Consider the following 20,746-nt stretch of genomic DNA (forward strand, 5'->3'; position numbering starts at 1 on the left):
TGCTCCCTAGGCCCTGCACCCTAGGCCCTGCTCCCTAGGCCCTGCACCCTAGGCCCTGCTCCCTAGGCCCTGCACCCTAGGCCCTGCACCCTAGGCCCTGCTCCCTAGGCCCTGCACCCTAGGCCCTGCACCCTAGGCCCTGCTCCCTAGGCCCTGCACCCTAGGCCCTGCTCCCTAGGCCCTGCACCCTAGGCCCTGCACCCTAGGCCCTGCACCCTAGGCCCTGCTCCCTAGGCCCTGCTCCCTAGGCCCTGCACCCTAGGCCCTGCTCCCTAGGCCCTGCACCCTAGGCCCTGCTCCCTAGGCCCTGCTCCCTAGGCCCTGCACCCTAGGCCCTGCTCCCTAGGCCCTGCACCCTAGGCCCTGCACCCTAGGCCCTGCTCCCTAGGCCCTGCACCCTAGGCCCTGCTCCCTAGGCCCTGCACCCTAGGCCCTGCTCCCTAGGCCCTGCACCCTAGGCCCTGCTCCCTAGGCCCTGCACCCTAGGCCCTGCACCCTAGGCCCTGCTCCCTAGGCCCTGCACCCTAGGCCCTGCACCCTAGGCCCTGCTCCCTAGGCCCTGCACCCTAGGCCCTGCTCCCTAGGCCCTGCACCCTAGGCCCTGCACCCTAGGCCCTGCTCCCTAGGCCCTGCACCCTAGGCCCTGCACCCTAGGCCCTGCTCCCTAGGCCCTGCACCCTAGGCCCTGCTCCCTAGGCCCTGCACCCTAGGCCCTGCTCCCTAGGCCCTGCACCCTAGGCCCTGCTCCCTAGGCCCTGCTCCCTAGGCCCTGCACCCTAGGCCCTGCTCCCTAGGCCCTGCACCCTAGGCCCTGCACCCTAGGCCCTGCTCCCTAGGCCCTGCACCCTAGGCCCTGCTCCCTAGGCCCTGCTCCCTAGGCCCTGCACCCTAGGCCCTGCTCCCTAGGCCCTGCACCCTAGGCCCTGCTCCCTAGGCCCTGCTCCCTAGGCCCTGCACCCTAGGCCCTGCACCCTAGGCCCTGCTCCCTAGGCCCTGCACCCTAGGCCCTGCTCCCTAGGCCCTGCACCCTAGGCCCTGCTCCCTAGGCCCTGCACCCTAGGCCCTGCTCCCTAGGCCCTGCTCCCTAGGCCCTGCTCCCTAGGCCCTGCACCCTAGGCCCTGCTCCCTAGGCCCTGCACCCTAGGCCCTGCACCCTAGGCCCTGCTCCCTAGGCCCTGCTCCCTAGGCCCTGCTCCCTAGGCCCTGCACCCTAGGCCCTGCACCCTAGGCCCTGCACCCTAGGCCCTGCTCCCTAGGCCCTGCACCCTAGGCCCTGCACCCTAGGCCCTGCTCCCTAGGCCCTGCACCCTAGGCCCTGCACCCTAGGCCCTGCACCCTAGGCCCTGCTCCCTAGGCCCTGCACCCTAGGCCCTGCTCCCTAGGCCCTGCACCCTAGGCCCTGCACCCTAGGCCCTGCTCCCTAGGCCCTGCACCCTAGGCCCTGCACCCTAGGCCCTGCTCCCTAGGCCCTGCACCCTAGGCCCTGCTCCCTAGGCCCTGCTCCCTAGGCCCTGCACCCTAGGCCCTGCTCCCTAGGCCCTGCACCCTAGGCCCTGCACCCTAGGCCCTGCTCCCTAGGCCCTGCACCCTAGGCCCTGCTCCCTAGGCCCTGCACCCTAGGCCCTGCACCCTAGGCCCTGCTCCCTAGGCCCTGCTCCCTAGGCCCTGCACCCTAGGCCCTGCTCCCTAGGCCCTGCACCCTAGGCCCTGCACCCTAGGCCCTGCTCCCTAGGCCCTGCACCCTAGGCCCTGCTCCCTAGGCCCTGCTCCCTAGGCCCTGCACCCTAGGCCCTGCACCCTAGGCCCTGCACCCTAGGCCCTGCACCCTAGGCCCTGCTCCCTAGGCCCTGCACCCTAGGCCCTGCACCCTAGGCCCTGCTCCCTAGGCCCTGCACCCTAGGCCCTGCACCCTAGGCCCTGCACCCTAGGCCCTGCTCCCTAGGCCCTGCTCCACAGCAGTCCCCACACAGCTCCTACAAACACAAGGGAGACAGAGCCACGGGCTGACCCTGGGCTCTGCTCAGCTTCTCTCTCAGGACCTTGGTCTACCTCTAAGAGAGCAGGATCGGAGCAGGCATCTCAGTGGGACCCCAGGGTGGAGCTGGGGCGAGCAGACAGCAGGCGGGGCAGGCAGGGACACGGGCGTGGGCTCTGTTTCTCATCCTGCAGTGGGCTGCCTGGGCACTTTGCATCATCCCTATCCCTAAAGGCACGTGTGTGCTTTAAACACTTTTACGCAGAAATGACAAATTTCAAAATGTTAAAAGGACTTTTTTTTTTTTGAGACGGAGTCTCGCTCTGTCGCCCAGGCTGGAGTGCAGTGGCGCGATCTCAGCTCACTGCAAGCTCCGCCTCCTGGGTTCCCGCCATTCTCCTGCCTCAGCCTCCCAAGTAGCTGGGACTACAGGTGCCTGCCACCGCGCCCGGCTAATTTTTTTTGTATTTTTAGTACAGACGGGGTTTCACGGTGTTAGACAGGATGGTCTCAATCTCCTGACCTCGTGATCCGCCCACCTAGGCCTCCCAAAGTGCTGGGATTACAGGCGTGAGCCACCATGCCCAGCCCAAATTTCAAAATGTTAAAAGGACATTTTCAGGGTTGGGTGCAGTGGCTCATGCCTATAATCTCAGCACTTTGGGAGGCCAGGGCGGGTGGATCACTTGAGGCCAGGAGTTTGAGACCAGCCTGGCCAACATGGGGAAACCCCATCTCTACTAAAAATACAAAAAAATTAGCCAGGCATGGTGGTGCACACCTGTAATCCCAGCTACTCGAGAGGCTAAGGCATAAGAATTGCTTGAACCTGGGAGGCAGAGGTTGCAGTAAGCTGAGATACTACCACTGCACTCCAGCCTGGGTGACAGAGCAAGACCCTGTCTGGAAAAAAAAAAAAAAAAAAAAAAGGTAACATTTTAATGAAAGATCCTGATACTGAGGGTTGCCTGGCCAGAGGCACAGTCAGCAGGCTACCAGCTCGTCATCTCCAGGAGCCCTCCCTGCACCCCACTCAAAAGAGAAGCAAGCCACCAGGATCACCTGGCACCCAGGACACCCCTTGAGGGGGACCAACCAGAAAAACAGACCAGGACAGAAAAGAGCTCAAGGTGAGAAGATGCCACACTCAGGAAAACGGGAGATTATAAAAAAGATTCGGAAAACACACAGAGCTCTTAGAGATGAAAAACATGAAAGAAATGACACAGCCTGCTGGAAGCTAAAGTTCAGGTGCTGTCCCAAAGCAAAAAGATAGCCACGTGCAAAAGAAGGATGAGATAACCACATGGGTTCAGTGTGGCAGGCAGAGTAACAGAGAAGAAGGGAGACACATCTAACGACGAATTCAACAGAAGCTCAGGACAGGAGGCTGTCAGAGAGCAAAGGCCTGATGAGCTCACACTGCCGTGAGATTTCTGAACGTGGAGATTAGAGGCAAGGAGCTGAAGCCCCGCAGCTGCACAGCAAGGGCCAGGAGCCAGAGGGCCACAGAACTGCCCAGTGAGAATGCTGGAGGCAAGGCGACGGCAGGGGCGCAGGCTGGGAGGCAGACGTGTGGCCGGGCACGCCACGCTCACCAGACACGGGGCAGGGAGGGGGACCACCTTCAGAGGGGCGCAGCTCGGAAGAGGTCCCTCTCCCAGGGAGCCATTGCAGAAGGCACCTCACAAGATGAGGAGGGTGTGGACCAGGAAGCGGGGAGCCCCCAGAGAGCAGGGAAAAGATGCAGGTGCACAGCAGGTGTGGACAGCACAGCACAGAGCAGAGGAGGCTGGAAGGCTCTGGGCTCCCTATCAAGAGGCCGAAGGCAGCTCCTGACCCATGTGTGTGTCTGCAGATGGCAGCAGTGGGCACAGGACCAGATGCACAGAGACCAATGCAAGAGGACACCAGACACTGGATCTCCACGCAAGGCCAAGCTGCACACCGCTGAGGGTCGGCGGCCTCCCCACCCACCGCCTGCAGTCATGGTGTCCACGCACAAGGCGAAGCTGCACACCGCTGAGGGTCGGCGGCCTCCCCACCCACAGCCTGCAGTCATGGTGTCCACACACAAGGCCAAACTGCACACCTCTGAAGGTCGGCGGCCTCCCCACCCACCGCCTGCAGTCACGGTGTCCACCCACAAGGCCAAGCTGCACACCGCTGAGGGTCGGCGGCCTCCCCACCCATCGCCCACAGTCACGGTGTCCACAGCTGCAGGCACTCAGTGTACGCCTGGCTGCAGCCCACTCAGCAACAGCACCCCACCTGCTCAGGCCAGAGGGCGGCCTGAACCACAGGGGACGTGGAGACAGCACCCAAGGCGCAGTAGGTCCACAAGTAGGGAGAATCCAGGGCATGATTCTCAGGGACCGACAGAACCCTCGCTCTGCATGCCCAAGGGCTGTGCAAGGAAGGCAGGTGCCCAGCTCCCCAGTTCTTCGATCCAGTAAAAGGAGACCCCAAATTCAGAAAGCCCTGGATCAACTGAAACAGTTCTTCCAATAAGGTGTTTTTCTATTAAAGACAAACACCAAGTTACTGCAACTACCAAGTCCCAATATTCGAGGGGAGCCAACTAAGCATCAAGATGGGGCCCTCTGGGAGGCTCTCAAACCAAAGGATACGCGGCGTGCCCTCCGTGCGGCAGACCAGGTAGAGGCAGGCAGCAATCACGTGGGCCATCTTCCGGCCGCGGGTCAGGTGCCTGCTCACGGCCATCTTGAAGAAGTTGAAGGCGGTGTCCAGGCAGTGCTGGTTCAGCTGCAGCTGGTTCCCCAGGTGGTGGATGTGGCGCCTCCCTAGGACACAGCACGAGGCAGCTCTTAGCCAAATGTTCCCACAGAACATGAAAAGTATCACACGGCCACAGCAGCAACTTTAAGAATATAGATTTGTGCTTTTCCTTGTAAGTTTCTGAGCTCACTTTTTATATGTGGGTTCCAATCACTTTTTATTTAAGGACACTGAAATGTGAATTTTCTGTGATCTCCATGTGCCATGAGATCCTGTTCTGCCTGTTTCCCTTCTTTAGGCTCTGGGTGGCGTGTGCGGCATGGCTGAATGTGCGTCTCTCCAGGGCTCTGAGGTGCGGCGTGTCTGGCAAGGGCTTGGTTTGGGCTGGCTGGCAGGTGCTATGCCCCTGACTGCCCTGGGCTACGGTGGGAACGCCCCTTTTCCTACAGCCACATGCCCCAGCGCCACCGCCTTCCCCAACCGCACAGAGGCTGGGTCAGCCCACCCGTCCCTTCTCAGCAGGGCCCATTCTGCTCAGCCCTGCGCCCGCCAGCCTCTCCTCTAAGAGCCAGCCACCTGGCCTGAGAAAAAGCCAGGCTAGCGCCATCCCCTGCACCTGCCCAGAGGGAGGGCCATGGTGTAGGGAAAAGGAAGAGAGATCAGACTGTTACTGTGTCTATGTAGAAAGGGAAGACATAAGAGATTCCATTTTGACCTGTACCCTGAACAATTGCTTTGCCCTGAGATGTTAATCTGTAACTCTGCCCCAGCCACTATGCCCCAACCTTGAGCTCACAGAAACCTGTGCTGTATGGAATCCAGGTTTCAGGGATCTAGGACTGTGCAGGACGTGCCTTGTTAACAAAGTGTTCACAGGCAGTATGCTTGGTAAAAGTCATCACCATTCTCCAGTCTCGATAAACCAGGGACACAATACACTGCGGAAAGCCGCAGGGACCTCTGCCCTGGAAAGCCGAGTATTGTCCACGGTTTCTCCCCATGTGATAGTCTGAAATATGGCCTCGTGGGATGAGAAAGACCTGACCGTCCCCCAGCCCGACACCCGTAAAGGGTCTGTGCTGAGGTGGATTGGTAAAAGAGGAAGGCCTCTTGCAGTTGAGATAGAGGAAGGCCACTGTCTCCTGCCTGCCCCTGGGAACTGAATGTCTCGATATAAAACCCGATTGTACACTTGCTCAATTCTGAGATAGGAGAAAAACGGCCCTATGGCGGGAGATGAGACATGTTGGTAGCAATGCTGCCTTGTTATTCTTCACTCCGCTGAGATGTTTGGGCGGAGAGAAACATAAATCTGTCCTACGTGCACATCCAGGCATAGTACCTTCCCTTGAACTTAATTATGACACAGATTATTTGGTTCACATGTTTTCTTGCTGACCTTCTCCCCACTATCACCTTGCTCTCCTGCCGCATTCTTCTTGCTGAGATAGTGAAAATAATAATCAATAAACACTGAGGGAACTCAGAGACCGGTGCCGGTGGAGGTCCTCGGTATGCTGAGTGCCGGTCCCCTGGCCCCACTGTGCTTTCTCTATACTTTGTCTCTGTGTCATTACTTTTCTCAGTCTCTGGTCCCACCTGACGAGATATACCCACAGGTGTGGAGGGGCAGGCCATCCCTTCACCATGGCAAGGGCATGCCCAGCAGACCGGAGGAGGCCACTGCGCCCTCCTAGGGGCTGCGAGGTGCTGGAGGTGGCCAGGACGGCAACATCCGAGCACACGCGCCTCCCTGGAGCAAGACCCTCCTAAAGCTTCGGGCCACATGATGGCATCAGGAGGGAAATGGCAAAGCTGCCCTGCAGGCAGGAGGAACCTTGGGAAACAAATGTCAATGCAGAGTACAGGCCAACCTCACTGCCCCACTCTGTCTGCAGAGCGCAGGCTGTGTGGGGAGCACCTGGGCCAACCTCACTGCCCCCACTTCTGTCTGCAGAGTGGGCGTCGTGGGCAGGCAGAGTCCTTGCTCCAGGCAATAAGCCCCATGGGGTACCCAGAGGACATGTGTGGTGGGTCACGGCTCGATGCAGAGGAATGCTGCCGCCACGGAGATTCCAGTTCCCACTGCATCCTCTGGCACCCAAACCCACAGTCCTCCTGCAAAGACTACCCGAGGCAGCCTCCATCCCCATATAAAGTCAAAAACTGACCTCCCAGATTTATTTGATAAGGGCACATGAGCTGGAGAAAGTGAGGGCTGATGTTTTGCTCACGCCCAACTTCACTAATGATGACCAGCAGCCAGAGGTGGGCAGCTGCTGAGCCTGCATCCCAAGGAAGCCGGTGGCCAGGGTACACAGTCCGGCAGGTCCAGGTCAAGCCTCACACTGCCAGGCCCCTGGCAGTCAGCAGCACCACATGGAGCCCCCAGCCCTGCTGTGGCCCTGCCACCTTGAGCACCTAAGGCCACCTGCCTAGAGCTCATACAGCTCTGAGGCCTGCAGTCCAGCTGAGCTGACGTGGAAGGCTGGTCACTGTCCCCAGAGCTGAGGCCTGGGCCAAGCCAAGACCCCAAAAGAATGGACAGAAAGGGCGTCGTGCCAGCTGCCACCTGCGCATGTGCAGCACCAGCCAGACCATCCCCGCGGCCCAGCAAGGCCCAGAGGGAAACAGAGTCAGCTGACAGGGGACCCGCTGAAGCTACAGCTCCTTACCTACCAGCTCTCTGCTGTATGTTTGAAAATTCTGTAATAAAAGGTAAGGAGAGGTACTCTCTGAGGCGACACACTTGAGGCTGGGACTCGATCCCAAGCCCCGACCCCACAGGCACCAGCTCGTGTTCCCAGCATGCAGGGGTGCTATGGTCAGAATGTTTGACTCCTAAAATTCCTATGTTGAAATCCTATCCCCTACGGGGATGGTATTAAGATGCAGGGCCTTTAGGGGTGACTAGGTCAGGAGGCAGAGCACTAATGATGAGCTCAGTGCCCCTAAAAACCGGACCCCAGAGAACTAGCCCAGCTCTTTTACCACGTGAGGCCACAGTGAGAAGGAGCTGAGAGGCGGCCCTCACTAGAGAGCTGGGGAGGAGGCTACAGTGAGAAGGAGCTGTCTGTGAGCCGGGAGGCGGCCCTCACTAGAGAGCTGGGGAGGAGGCTACAGTGAGAAGGAGCTCTCTGTGAGCCGGGAGGCGGCCCTCAGTAGAGAGCTGGGGAGGAGGCCACAGTGAGAAGGAGCTGTCTGTGAGCCGGGAGGTGGCCCTCAGTAGAGAGCTGGGGAGGAGGCCACAGTGAGAAGGAGCTGAGAGGCGGCCCTCACTAGAGAGCTGGGGAGGAGGCCACAGTGAGAAGGAGCTGTCTGTGAGCCGGGAGGCGGCCCTCACTAGAGAGCTGGGGAGGAGGCAGCTGTCTCCCCCATCTCTAGCTCAAACTTTCCAGCTGCAAAAGTGTGAGAAACACATTCCTGCTGTTTTGCCTTTCTGGTCTGTGGTGTTCTGTTACAGCAGCCCAAAAGGACTAAAATGGGGGCTTACGATGACTGCAGTAAGTTATTTTTTACCATCTTCTTTCTCTTTTTTGAGATGGAGTCTCGCTCTGTCACCCAGGCTAGAGTGCAGTGGTGCGATCTCAGCTCACTGCAACCTCTGCCTCCCAGGTTCAAGTGATTCTCCTGCCTCAGCCTCTTGAGTAGCTGGGACTACAGGCACACGCCACTGCACCCAGCTAATTTTTTGTATTTTTAGTACAGACAGGGTTTCACACTGTTGGCCAGGATGGTCTCGAACTCCTGACCTCGTGATCCGCCCATCTCCGCCTCCCAAAGTGCTGGGATACAAGCATGAGCCACCATGCCTGGTCAGATATGTTATTAATAAACAGATATTCACATAGAAACCAACTACTAATTAGCTAGCCATAGCCTGTGAGTCTCCTTAGACTTCCTTCCAACAAATGAATTCTAAAAGTAAACTCAGGCTGGGTGCCGTGGTTCATGCCTGTAGTAATCCCAGCACTTCGGGAGGCTGAAGCAGGTAGATCACTTGAGCCCAGAAGTTCAAGACCAGCCTGGGCAACATAGTGAGATCCAACTGCTAAAATAATCAGCCAGGTGTGGTGGTGCAAGCCTGTAGGCCCAGCCAAGATGGGAGGACTGCTTGAGCTTGGAAGGTTGAGGCTGCAGTGAGCCATGATCTTGCCACTGCAGTCCAGCCTGGGCAGCAAGAGAGCGAGACCCTGTCTCCAAAAAAAAAAAAAAAAAAAGATTTGAGGCATATCACCACCTGCATGTAAAGTATAAAGCAATAAAGCTTCCAGAGGAAAACACAAGAGTATCTTCAGACCTTGGAGTAGATAAGAATTTCTTGATCAAGTCACAAACAGCCCTAACCATAAAAACTGATATACTGGGACTTCATTATAATTAAGAAATTTCTGGCAGGGTGCAGTGGCTCACACCTGTCATCCCAGCACTTTGGGAGGCTGAGGTGGGAGGATCACTGGAGCCCAGGAGTTGAAGACCAACCTGGCCAACATGATGAGACCCCCATCTCTATTTAAAAAAAAAAAGAATTGGCCATGCGCAGTGGCTCATGCCGGTAATCCCAACACTTTGGGAGGCCGAGGCGGGCAGATCACGAGGTCAAGAGATCAAGACCATCCTGACCAACATGGTGAAACCCCGTCTCTACTAAAAAGTACAAATATTAGCCGGGCATGGTGGTGCACGCCTGTAATCCCAGCTACTCGGGAGGCTGAGGCAGGAGAATCGCTTGCACCCGTGAGGCAGAGGCTGCAGTGAGCCGAGATCGCGCCACTGCACTCCAGTCTGGCAAAAGAGTGAGACTCCATGTCAAAAAAAAAAAAATTAAAAATGAGTGGATGTGGTGGCATGTACACGTGATCCCAACTACTCGGGAGGCTGAAGTGAGAGGGCAGCTTTAGTCTTGGAGGTTGAGGCTGCAGAGAGCAGCGACTGCACCACTGCACTCCAGCCCGGGCCACAGAGTGAGTGAGACCCAGTCTCAAAAAAAAAAAAATCAGAAGTTTCTGTTCGTCAAAAGACAACATTAAGAGAGTGAGACAAGCTACAGACATGGGAGGAGGATTCGAACCATGTATATCCAACAAAGGACTCGAATCCAGAATATATAAAGAACTCTACAAATCTGTAAGAAAAAGACAACTCAGTTTTTAAAAAGCACAAAAGACGCCAATAGGCACTTCACACAGAAAGGACGTCCCAACAGCCAAGAAGCGTGAGCAAAGGTTGTGGCCATAATTACTCACCAGGGAAAGCGAATTAAAGCCGCAGCGAGTGTGCTACACACCTACCAGAAAGACTACAACTGGAAAGGCTGATGATGCCACATGTGAACAAGGCTGCGGAGCCACTGGGACTCTCCTACACTGCTTCCTGGTGGGAAGATGAACTGGTACAAGCACTACAGAAAACCCTGTGGCCCTATCTAATGGTGAGCACAGCCAGACCTCAGGACCCAGACACCCATTCGCAGGTAAACTCCCAAGCGGAGGGGGCACCTGTGTCCACCGAAGGACCATGTGCAAGAACACGCACAGCAGCTTCCTATGCACAGCCAAGAATGGAAACACCTCAGACATCCATCAACAGGAAAAGGAGATAAACTGTGGTCTATTCATCCCATGAAATACTACACTGCAATAAAAGAATAAACTACTTACACGCTCCAAAACAGCACGTTCTAGAACGGCTCCAGCCCAGACACTGGCAAGCCAGACGCGGACAACTAGAGCCACAGGAACTCTCCTTCCTTGCTGCTGGGAGCACAAAATGGCTCAGGTGCTTTGGAAAAGGGTTTGGCAGTTTCTTACAAAACTCAGCATACTCTCACCACACCGCCCAGCAATCACTCAGAAAAACCTGCGCATGACGTTTACAGCAGCTTCACTCATAATCGCCCAAGCCCAGATTCCCTTCAGCAAGCAGGTGAAAGGATAAATCAACTGTGGCGCACCTAGGCGGTGGAATATTACTCACCACTAAAGAGAAAGAGGCCACAGGCTGTGCAAAGACCTGGAGGACAGTTAAATGCCCATGGCTGAGTGACAGGCTGCACAGAGACAGGATGCACAGTGTGCAACTCCAGCTCTACGACCACATGACCAAGTGCCAGTGAAAAGATCAATGGTTGCTGGAGGCTGGGGAAGGAGGGATGAATGGGTGGAGCTCAGGGGATCTTTAGGACTCTGAAAGCACTCTGTATGAAACTGTAACAGTGGTTACCCGTCACTACGCATTCGTCTAAACCCACAGAACACGCACCGCCCAGCGTGAGCCTGGGTGTGTGGTGGAAGCTGCGTGATCCTGAGCCCAGGTGTCCAGATACAGCCTGAATGATCCTGAGTCCGCGTGTGCAGGTGGAGGCTGCATGATCCTGAGCCCGGCTGTGCAGTGAAGGCTGCGTGATCCTGAGTCCGGGTGTGCAGACACAGCCCGCGTGACCCTGAGCCCGGGTGTGCGGACACAGCCCGCGTGACCCTGAGCCCGGGTGTGCGGACACAGCCCGCGTGACCCTGAGCCCGGGTGTGCAGGTGGAGGCCACGTGATCCTGAGTCCGGGTGTGCGGATACAGCCCGCGTGACCCTGAGCCCGGGTGTGCGGACACAGCCCGCGTGACCCTGAGCCCGGGTGTGCGGACACAGCCCGCGTGACCCTGAGCCCGGGTGTGCGGACACAGCCCGCGTGACCCTGAGCCCGGGTGTGCGGACACAGCCCGCGTGACCCTGAGCCCGGGTGTGCGGACACAGCCCGCGTGACCCTGAGCCCGGGTGTGCAGGTGGAGGCCACGTGATCCTGTGTCCGGGTGTGCGGATACAGCCCGCGTGACCCTGAGCCCGGGTGTGCGGATACAGCCCGCGTGACCCTGAGCCCGGGTGTGCGGATACAGCCCGCGTGACCCTGAGCCTGGGTGTGCAGGTGGAGGCCGCGTGACCCTGAGCCCGGGTGTGCGGATACAGCCCGCGTGACCCTGAGCCCGGGTGTGCAGATACAGCCCGCGTGACCCTGAGCCCGAGTGTGTGGATACAGCCTGCGTGACCCTGAGCCCGGGTGTGCAGGTGGAGGCCGTGTGATCCTGAGCCCGGGTGTGCAGATACAGCCTGCGTGACCCTGAGCCCGGGTGTGCTGATACAGCCTGCGTGATCCTGAGCCCGGGTGTGTGGATAGAGCCTGCTTGATTGTGATGAGTCGATGTGGGGCGGCTGACTGCAGCTCGTGCACCACAGTGGAGGGGGGCGCTGACGGGGTCAGGGGAAGCTGTGTGGTGGGAGGTGCTCAGCGTCTACAGGAACTCTCTGTCCCTTCCGATCCATTTTGCTGTGAACCTAAAATGCTCTAAAAATTACAAGTCTTTTTTTTTTTTTTAATTCCTTTCTATATGATTCCCACTGTATGAAGCAGAAAACCAAGCGAAGCCAGTGGGCAGCAGGTGCTTTCTGAGCTGCTGCAGGCCTGACTCATGTGGATTTGTCAGGTGGTTCATGGAAGGTCAGCACATTTCATGCACTTTACTCTGCGTGCTATACTAGGAAAAACAGACCAAGAGAACAGAAAAAGAACTTCCCTGAGAAACGCGTCCCAAACGAAAGGCTCATCAGGTCAATGAAGAGAGCCCCACCTAGCGGCATTTCAGAACCGTCGCTTCAGAACATCAAAGAAATCATCCCAAAAGGCCTGAGATTTTAAAAACAGAGATCAAAACACACTGGCATTCAACGTCTCTTGCTGGTGGACCCGGAGCAGATGCTCCCCACATTCCATGGGGTGCCTGTCTCAACCCCTTGGCAACCATCCCCGGGGGAAGGGGCAGGAGTTTCTCTCTCCCAGACCCTTTCTCTAAATACATTCTCAGCGTGTCCCCAGCAAACCAAAGGAGGGGCCTGTGACCTCACAGGGTGCACGGAGGCAAGCAGAGGAGACAGAGTCCTCGCAGAACATGACCGTCGCTGCGGGCAGGAAGGGTGGCCCATGAGTTTATTTCCATCTTTGCAGTTTTCTAAGAAAGGCAATCAAGACTTCACCAAAACAGTAACAGTCGGAAGCTACATTCACAGATTTCCACCAAACCTGGCAGGCTGGGTGGCGGGCGGGAGTGGAGGCCGTGGGCCAAGCTTGCAGCGGGACCAGGGCTGATATGAAACCTTCAACCAGGGCGGTATGGGGAGAACAAAGGAGAACAAACAAGATTTAAACAAACATAACCCATGATAAATCAATCAATCCAAATAAAGGGTTTTTTAAAAGTAAGATAAATACAGCCAGGTGTGGTGGCTCACGCCTCTAATTCAAGCACTTTGGGAGGCCAAGGCGGGTGGATCACCTGAGGTCAGGAGTTCGAGATAAGCCTGGCCAACATGGCAAAACCACGTCTCTACTAAAAATACAAAAATTAGCCGGGCGTGATGGTGGGCACTTGTAACTCCAGCTACTCGGGAGGCTGAGGCAGGAGAGTCGCTTGAACCCAGGAGGCGGAGGTTGCAGTGAGCCCAGATCACGCCACTGCACTCCAGCCTGTGTGACAGAGCGAGACTCCATCTCAAAAAACAAACAAACAAACAAACAAACAAAAGGTAAGATAAATACGAAATACAAAATAAGAGGGAGGAAGAGCCCAACGCATCAGAAATGTGCCAGTTACAACGGGCCAAAATCCCCTCTCATGTCTCCAGAAGTATTTGAAAAATACGTTAGGATCTGCCTCACAGACACGCTCCCAGGACACTCGACAGCAAGGAGGTACAGCAGGCCCAGCCAGCCAAGGCAGAGGAGGGCATCACTGCCACAGCAGGGGGCCTGACTGGCAGCGAAAGGGATGACTCCGGCGAAAAGTCAGCAGGAAACAGGACAGGGGCTGGACCAACAGCCTCCCTCAGCCCCTCACCCCACCCAGGCAGGAGCGGTGCCTGGCCTGGGGCAGGTGGGTGGGAGAGCTGAGTGGGCAGCAGGGCATGGCCCCTGATGCTGCAGGTACCCGGGCTGCAGCTGCAGAACCTCAGGTGGGAACCCAGGTACAAAGATCAGCATAGGGTCCCCCAGAACCACCCATCCCCAGTAAGACTCAAGAGGGGTGGGGGCCCCGCAGCTTCCCCCACACAGTGAGTGGGGTCCACGGGGCCTCCTGGGCCTGCAGGGTCACAACCTTCACTGACACTCACCCCTAATTAGGGAGCCTGTATGTTCCAATTTTCATTTCTTTCTTGAACCAAAGGTATTTAAAAGGCTTTTGAAAAGGTAAGATGAGCTATTTCTCTTTCTCTGTTGTTGGTTTCCAATCTTATTGCAATGCACGCGTCTGCACCGACACTACTCTTTGCAATTTGTATAGGTCTGAGGCACGACCAACTCTAGTAAAGGTACCGCGAGTTTTTGGGAAAATACAGACTACATTCTCTGTGGAGAACAAAGCTGTTCACAAGGAGAAAATCTTGAAGTCAGTAGAAGAAAAAAAGGAGATAGCCTAGTGGCACCACAAGCAGTGGGCAGAGCTGGGCCCCAACCCAGGCAGCCTGAGGTCAGGAGGGCCCCTGGGCAGCGCAGCCCCAGCCCCCACCTGGAGGAACTGTAAACGTGTGTGCCAGGAAGCCCTGAAACAGACAAAACAAAAAACTGACAAAACTGTGGGTAGGAGAGGACGGATCCAGTCACTGTGCCAGGTCTTCATGCACACTCTCGGTGGCAGACACAGAGAACCAGCCAGTGGAGAGGGAGAGGGATGTGCTGTGCTGCACCCGCTTCCTGCAGGAAACGCATTCCAGCGCCCAACACACATGCACGTCCACAAAACTGGCCTTCCACCGGGCCACGGCTCGAAGCATTTCCGAAGACTGAAATCACACAGAGGGTGCTCTCTACTGCAGAAGAATCACACCGGCAGTCAGGAAGAAAGGCGCTGACTATACTCCTCTACTAGTAAGTCCACAGCAGGACAAGGAAAAAAGCACAAGGGAAGCGTAAGGATCCATCCACTCTGCTGTGAGGGATCATCACAAGCCCAACTACCCCTGCCAGCCTAGATGTGTCGGTGCTGGCCACCCGTCGGCAGCAGCAGCCAGAAGCAGAGGCAGGTGCTCAAGAGCCCGGCCTCCTGGAGATGGCCCAGGGGAAAACAGCCAGGGTGACGTGCTGTCCACAAGAGATGTTCTACCTGTCCCGACCACCTTCCAGCATCCACACTAAGGCTGCGGGACATGGCTGCATCGATCACAAGAATCCCTCACGTGGTCCTCAGGTTCCTGAGAGTGTATTCAATGAAACAGTGAAGCCGAAGAGATCCTAGCACAAAGTATCCCTGCCTGGACTGACCCACGGCCAACCCACATTCAATGGTGAAGACTGGATGCTTCCCCAGGACCAAGGACAAGAGGATGTCTGTTCACACCACTGCTATTCAATGTGGTAAACAAAAAAACAAAAACAAAAAACAGGCACTAGACTAGAAAGGAAAGATAACACGATCTTGTACCGAAAATCCTAAGCGATCTGCTAAAAAACTCTTCAGCATAAAAAATGAGTTCAGCCAGGCTGCAAGATACAAGATCAATACATATCAATTGAGACTAAATTCGACAAAAGAAGTATAAAACTTATACTCTGAGAACTAATAAAATTGTTGAAACAAATTAAAGAAGACCCAAATAAATGGAAAGAAATCCCGTATTCAGGTATCAGAAGACTTAACACTGTTTAGGCGGCAGTGTTCCCCAAAATGACCAACATATTAACGCAATCCCCGTCAAAATCCCAGCTGACTTCTTGGCAGAAACTGACAAGCTCATCCTAAAATTCATATTGCCACTCAAGGGACTTCAAACAGGCAACATAACACTTTTGAAAGAGAGCAGTTAGAGGACTCACAGTTCCTGATTTCAAAACTGACTGCGAAGCTTCAGTGTCCTGAACAGCGTGGAACGGGCACCAGGACTGTAATGCAGTCACTAAGCCAAACTGAGGATCCAGAAATGAGCTTTTAGGTTTACGGTCAATCGATTTTCAGCAAGGGCACCAAGAGGATGCCAACTGGCAAAATACAGTGTTTTCAACACATGGTCCTGAGAAAACTGGGTCTGCACGTGCAAGAGTGAAGGTAGGCCCTTACCTTACTTACATCACATGCAAACGCTGACTCAATATGGACCAAAACCTACTGGAAAGAGAGGAAGGCGCAAAACTCCAAAAAATCATAGCACAAATCTTCACGATTTGGACTGGATTAGGCAACATTTGTTAGTTATGATACCAAAAGCACAGCCATCAAGAGACTAAATAGGTAAACTGGATACTATCAGAATTTAAAACTTTCATGCTCCAAAGGATACCAGCGAAAAATAAAAAGACAAAAGAAAATGAAAAGAACACATGAAATGGCTGAAAATGTCCTATAAATCACACATCCGATAAAAGACTTGTACCTAAAACACATAAAATCACACATCCGATCAACGACTTGTACCTAAAATATATAAAATCACACATCCGATAAAAGACTTGTACCTAAAACACATAAAGAACTTTTTCAACTCAATCATAAGACAAATAACCCAGCAGACATTTCTCCAGTTTGTGGTGAACTGGCACTTTGACAAAACGCAGTGAGAATGTCACTACAATATCCAACTGCTATAAATGTGTTATTTCTGCCTCCATCTCACTGAGGCCATCAAGCAATGGCTGTGGATCCTGCGGGATCCACTGGGTTCTCCCCAAGCAGCCCTGGCAGAGTCTGCAGGACATCCAGGAGGGGACTCAGGGCACGATTCCTGCTGGAAAGCAGCCTGGGCTGGGCGTGCAGGGTGACGAGGAAGTGGCAGGCCATGAGGTCCATGGCTGAGTCAGTGCCCTCCACCCTAGCACCACCATCCCCATCTCTGGGACCCGCCACACGCTCAGCAGCATCCGCGGAGGGAAATACCATTCTGCAGGGTCTGCGCTCTCGACTCCTTCCCCAGATTCACGTGGAAGCCGCCACCCAGAGTCGGGGTTTTGCCAGCACCTGGAAACACAAAAAAAGACAGATCAGCCAAAACTTGGAGATCTGCATTTACAACCCTTTCCTAACATCCACAGACACAAAGTGAGAACAAAGCGGGGGTCAGCACTCACGGGGGAAGCAGCAGGTCGGCCCCCCACACCTCCGTCACTGAGCCAGGAACCCCAGTGGGGGAAGCATCTCTCACTCTGCCCAGCCAGCAGGGTTGAGGGTGAGCCAACTGCACTTTCCGCATTTTCTTTTTTTTTTTTTGAGACAGTCTCGCTCTGTCGCCCAGGCTGGAGTGCAGTAGCCCCATCTCCACTCACTGCAAGCTCCGCCTCCTGGGTTCACGCCATTCTCCTGCCTCAGCCTCCCGAGTAGCTGGGACTACAGGCGCCCGCCACCACACCCGGCTGGGATTACAGGCACTTTCTGAATTTTCTAACCATGTCCCTAACACACTGCAAGTCCAGAGTGGACGCTGTCAAATGGCTGCCGGGCGAGAACACAGATGTACCTCCAAACCTCTGCAAGTGGTGCACACACAGCATGGGCTGGCCGTCCCCCTTGCCCCAGGCCAGCCCACTCAAGTATCACTCCTGCATGGTGACCACATGTGAACACATCCACCTCCCTGCTGGACTGCAGGGGACGCAGGTACCATCCCATGTGCCCCAAGGCACTGCAAACAGCCAGTCTGCAGAAGGCCCCCACGCCTCAGTCCACCCACCCATGGGGAGGCTGCAGCTGAACCTGCTGGACACTCTACTCTGAAGCTCTGCCAACTGACAGCATGCCTACGACGTCCACCACAGTCTGCCCTGCAGGGCTTCGGGGTTAAGACCTGGCCCTGGTACCTCTGGAAACATCAGGTGGACATTTGGATAGTTCACCAGGTTCACCAGCCCGATCGCTGCAGCCTGATTTCCCAATGAGCACGGTGGACATGTGGATTGTTCACCAGGTTCACCAACCCAAACGCTGCGGCCTGATCTTCCAACGAGAACAGTGAGGTGAGGCCCCAGGCATGCCCAAAGATGGGGAGAGCTGGAAAGTGCCCCCCGCCCCGCAGTGTCGGCCCTCAGTGGCTGGCACAGGGGCCAATGCATTTGTGACAAAGCACAGACACAGGACTGGAGGCTGCTGCAATCAGGGGACGCACAGACAACCTTGGCCACTTGGGGGAAGGCAAGTGTGCAGGGCCTGTCGGAGGACACTGGAAGGATAGGATGCAGAAGCAGAAGCCAATTGCTGGAGCCTGGGGCCAGGCCCTCCAGGGAAAGCATGAGGCAGGGACCTCAGGGTCATCCAGGGGCAGCCACCAGCACAGACAAGGCAGAACAGGCACGGCCTCTGGCTTCACTGTGAATGTAACTGAATCCCAAACAAATACTAACAACACTCTTTAAAGACTCCAGTAAAATGATTCTAAAGTTCAGTTGGAAGCAAAAAGGAACTAGAGCAGCCAAGAAAAGTTTTGAAGAGAGCAAGGGGCAGCTACTGGGCCCGTCCGGGAACTCAGAGCTGAACAGGGTCAGGTGGCATTCAGCTTTTCCTGGTGGCAGCAGAGGCAAAGCCCGGGCCTCCTTCAGGCTGAGGCCCAGAGCCGGCCTCCTGGTGGGTAACGTGGCCACAGGGATGGCCGGCAGCAGCAGCAGGGCACTGGCACTGAGCACAGGCCTCTCCAACAAAGGTGGTGCCGGGACGGGGGCAGTGCCTGGAGACTACCTAGGTTGTCACAACTGGGATCTATGTACTAGTTTTCTGTGGCTGCCATAAAAATTGCCACAAACCTAGTGGCCTTCAAGAAGCTGTAGAAGGTCCAGGCGCGGTGGCCCACACCTGTAATCCCGGCACTTTGGGAGGCCAAGGTGGGTGGATCACGAGGTCAGGAGATCGAGACCATCTTGGCGAACATGGTGAAACTCTGTCTCTACTAAAAATACAAAATTAGCCAGGCATGGTGGCGGGTGCCTGTGATCCCAGCTACTCAGGAGGCTGAGGCAGGAGAATCACTTGAACCCAGGAGGTGGAGGTTGCAGTGAGCAGAGATCGTGCCACTGCACTCCAGCCTGGGCGACAGAGCAAGACTCCGTCTCAAAAAATAAAAATAAAAATAAAAATAAAAATAAAATAAAGTAAAAAAGAAGCTGGAGTGGTGGCCGGGCATGGTGGCTCACACCTGTGGTCCCAACACTTTGGGAGGCCGGAGCAGGAAGATCGCTCAACCCAGGAGTTCAATACCAGCCTGGGCAACACGGGGAGACCCATTTCTTTCTTTTTTTTGAAACGGAGTTTCGCTCTGTCACCCAGGCTGGAGTGCAGTGGCGTGATCTTGGCTCACTGCAAGCTCTGCCTCCTGGGTTCATGCCATTCTCCTGCCTCAGCCTCCCGAGTAGCTGGGACTACAGGTGCCCGCAACCACGCCCGGCTAATTTTTTGTGTTTTTAGTAGAGACGGGGTTTCACTGTGTTAGCCAGGATGGGGGGAGACCCATTTCTACAAAAAAAAAACTGAAAAAAATTAGCTGGGTGTGGTGGCACCTGCTTGTGGTCCTACTACTCAGGAGGCTGAGGTTGGAGGATCACTAGAGCCCGGGAGGTCGAGGCTGCAATGAGCTGAGATCGTGCCACTGCACTCCAGTCTGGGTGACAGAGCAAGACCCTGTCTCAAAAAAAAAAAAAAAAAAGAAGCTAGAACAGGCCAGGCATGGTGGCTCACATCTGTAATCACAGCACTTTGAGAGGCTGAGGCAGGAAGACTGCTTGAGCCCAGGAGTTCAAGACCAGCCTGGACAACATAGCAAGATCCCATCTCTACAAAAAAAAAAAAGAGCGGGGTATGGTGGGGCATGCCTGTGGTCCCAGCTACTCAGGTGGCTGAGGCAGGCAGATCGTTTGAGTCCAGAAGGTGGAGGCTGCAGTGAGCTGTGATGCACCACTGCACTCCAGCCTGAGCAACACGGTGAGAACCTGTCTGAACAAATAATAAACTAAACAGAAGCTGGAGCAGGTCGCAGTGGTGTCTCCTTGTGGGGGCTAGAGAGGACCCGGCAGGGCCACAGTGAGGTGCCTGCTGATATGAGAATCCAGAAGAGAGGCCAGGGAGAAACACAGGACTCAGAGGAGACCCATCCTGGAATAAGGGGGCTCTGAGCAGCACTGATGAGCCAATTCTAAATTCTGCAGAAATCTGGCCCAGGCCTCCCCAGGCTGAGCTCCAGGTGCCTGCAACTCCGACCCTCCCTCAGAGTTCTTTGTTTTGTGAGCAGTGTGTATTCTTTTTTTTTTTTTTTTGAGACGGAGTCTCGCTCTATTGCCCAGGCTGGAGTGTAGTGGTGCCATCTCGGCTCACTGCAACCTCCGCCTCCCGGGTTCAAGCGATTCTCCTGCTTCAGCCTCCTGAGTAGCTGGAACTACAGGTGCGTGCCACCACGCCCAGCTGATTTTTGTATTTTTACTAGAGATGAGGTTTCACCACATTGGCCAGGCTGGCCTTGAATTCCCGACCTCAAGTGATCCACCCACCTCGGCCTCCCAAAGTGCTGGGATTACAGGCGTGAGCCACCGCGCCCCGCCTGTTTTTTCTAAGCTTTCGAATTAAGATCACCATTCTGTGTAGCCCCTAGCATGCTGGTCTCCAGCACATGCTCCCTCACCAACTTTTACTTTAGAAAAAGAAAAATCTCACTATATTCTAATTAGTGTATATAATGCTTTTAATAAATAACTCATATAATACCACATTAGAAAAAGGACAATGATCAAAGTATAAAGAGCCAGCTGGGTGCGGTGGCTCACGCCTATAACCCCAGCACTTTGGGAGGCCGAGGCAGTTGGATCACCTGAGGCTGGGAGTTCGAGACCAGCCTAACCAACAAGGAGAAACCCCGTGTCTACTAAAAATACAAAATTACCCAGGCATGGTGGCACATGCCTGTAATCCCAGCTACTCAGGAGGCTGAAGCGGGAGAATCACTTGAACCTGGGAGGCAGAGGTTGTGGTGAGCCGAGATCACGCCATTGCACTCCAGCCTGGGCAACAAGAGCGAAACTCCATCTCAAAAA

The 20,746-nt window shown here is 55.3% G+C and overlaps 1 protein-coding gene across 6 annotated transcripts in view; it reads right to left on the reverse strand.

Moving 5' to 3' along the window:
• BRF1 (BRF1 RNA polymerase III transcription initiation factor subunit) overlaps positions 1-20,746 on the reverse strand; it is a 99,057-nt gene that overhangs the window by 52,294 nt on the left and 26,017 nt on the right. For 4 of the 6 annotated variants that reach the window (XM_034938298.2, XM_003806985.5, XM_008959030.5 and 1 more), the window contains 2 exons: positions 16,620-16,700; positions 4,606-4,779 (listed from right to left, as the gene is read on the reverse strand). In XM_034938298.2, the coding sequence (XP_034794189.2) occupies positions 4,606-4,699 (94 nt within the window). In that variant the 5' untranslated portion in view covers positions 4,700-4,779; positions 16,620-16,700. The remainder of the gene's footprint in view (positions 1-4,605; positions 4,780-16,619; positions 16,701-20,746) is intronic. The other 2 variants (XM_063596429.1, XM_008959031.4) reach the window with 1 other exon arrangement.

Source organism: Pan paniscus, chromosome 15, assembly GCF_029289425.2.
Source record: "Pan paniscus chromosome 15, NHGRI_mPanPan1-v2.0_pri, whole genome shotgun sequence".
Classification (NCBI taxonomy): domain Eukaryota; kingdom Metazoa; phylum Chordata; class Mammalia; order Primates; family Hominidae; genus Pan; species Pan paniscus.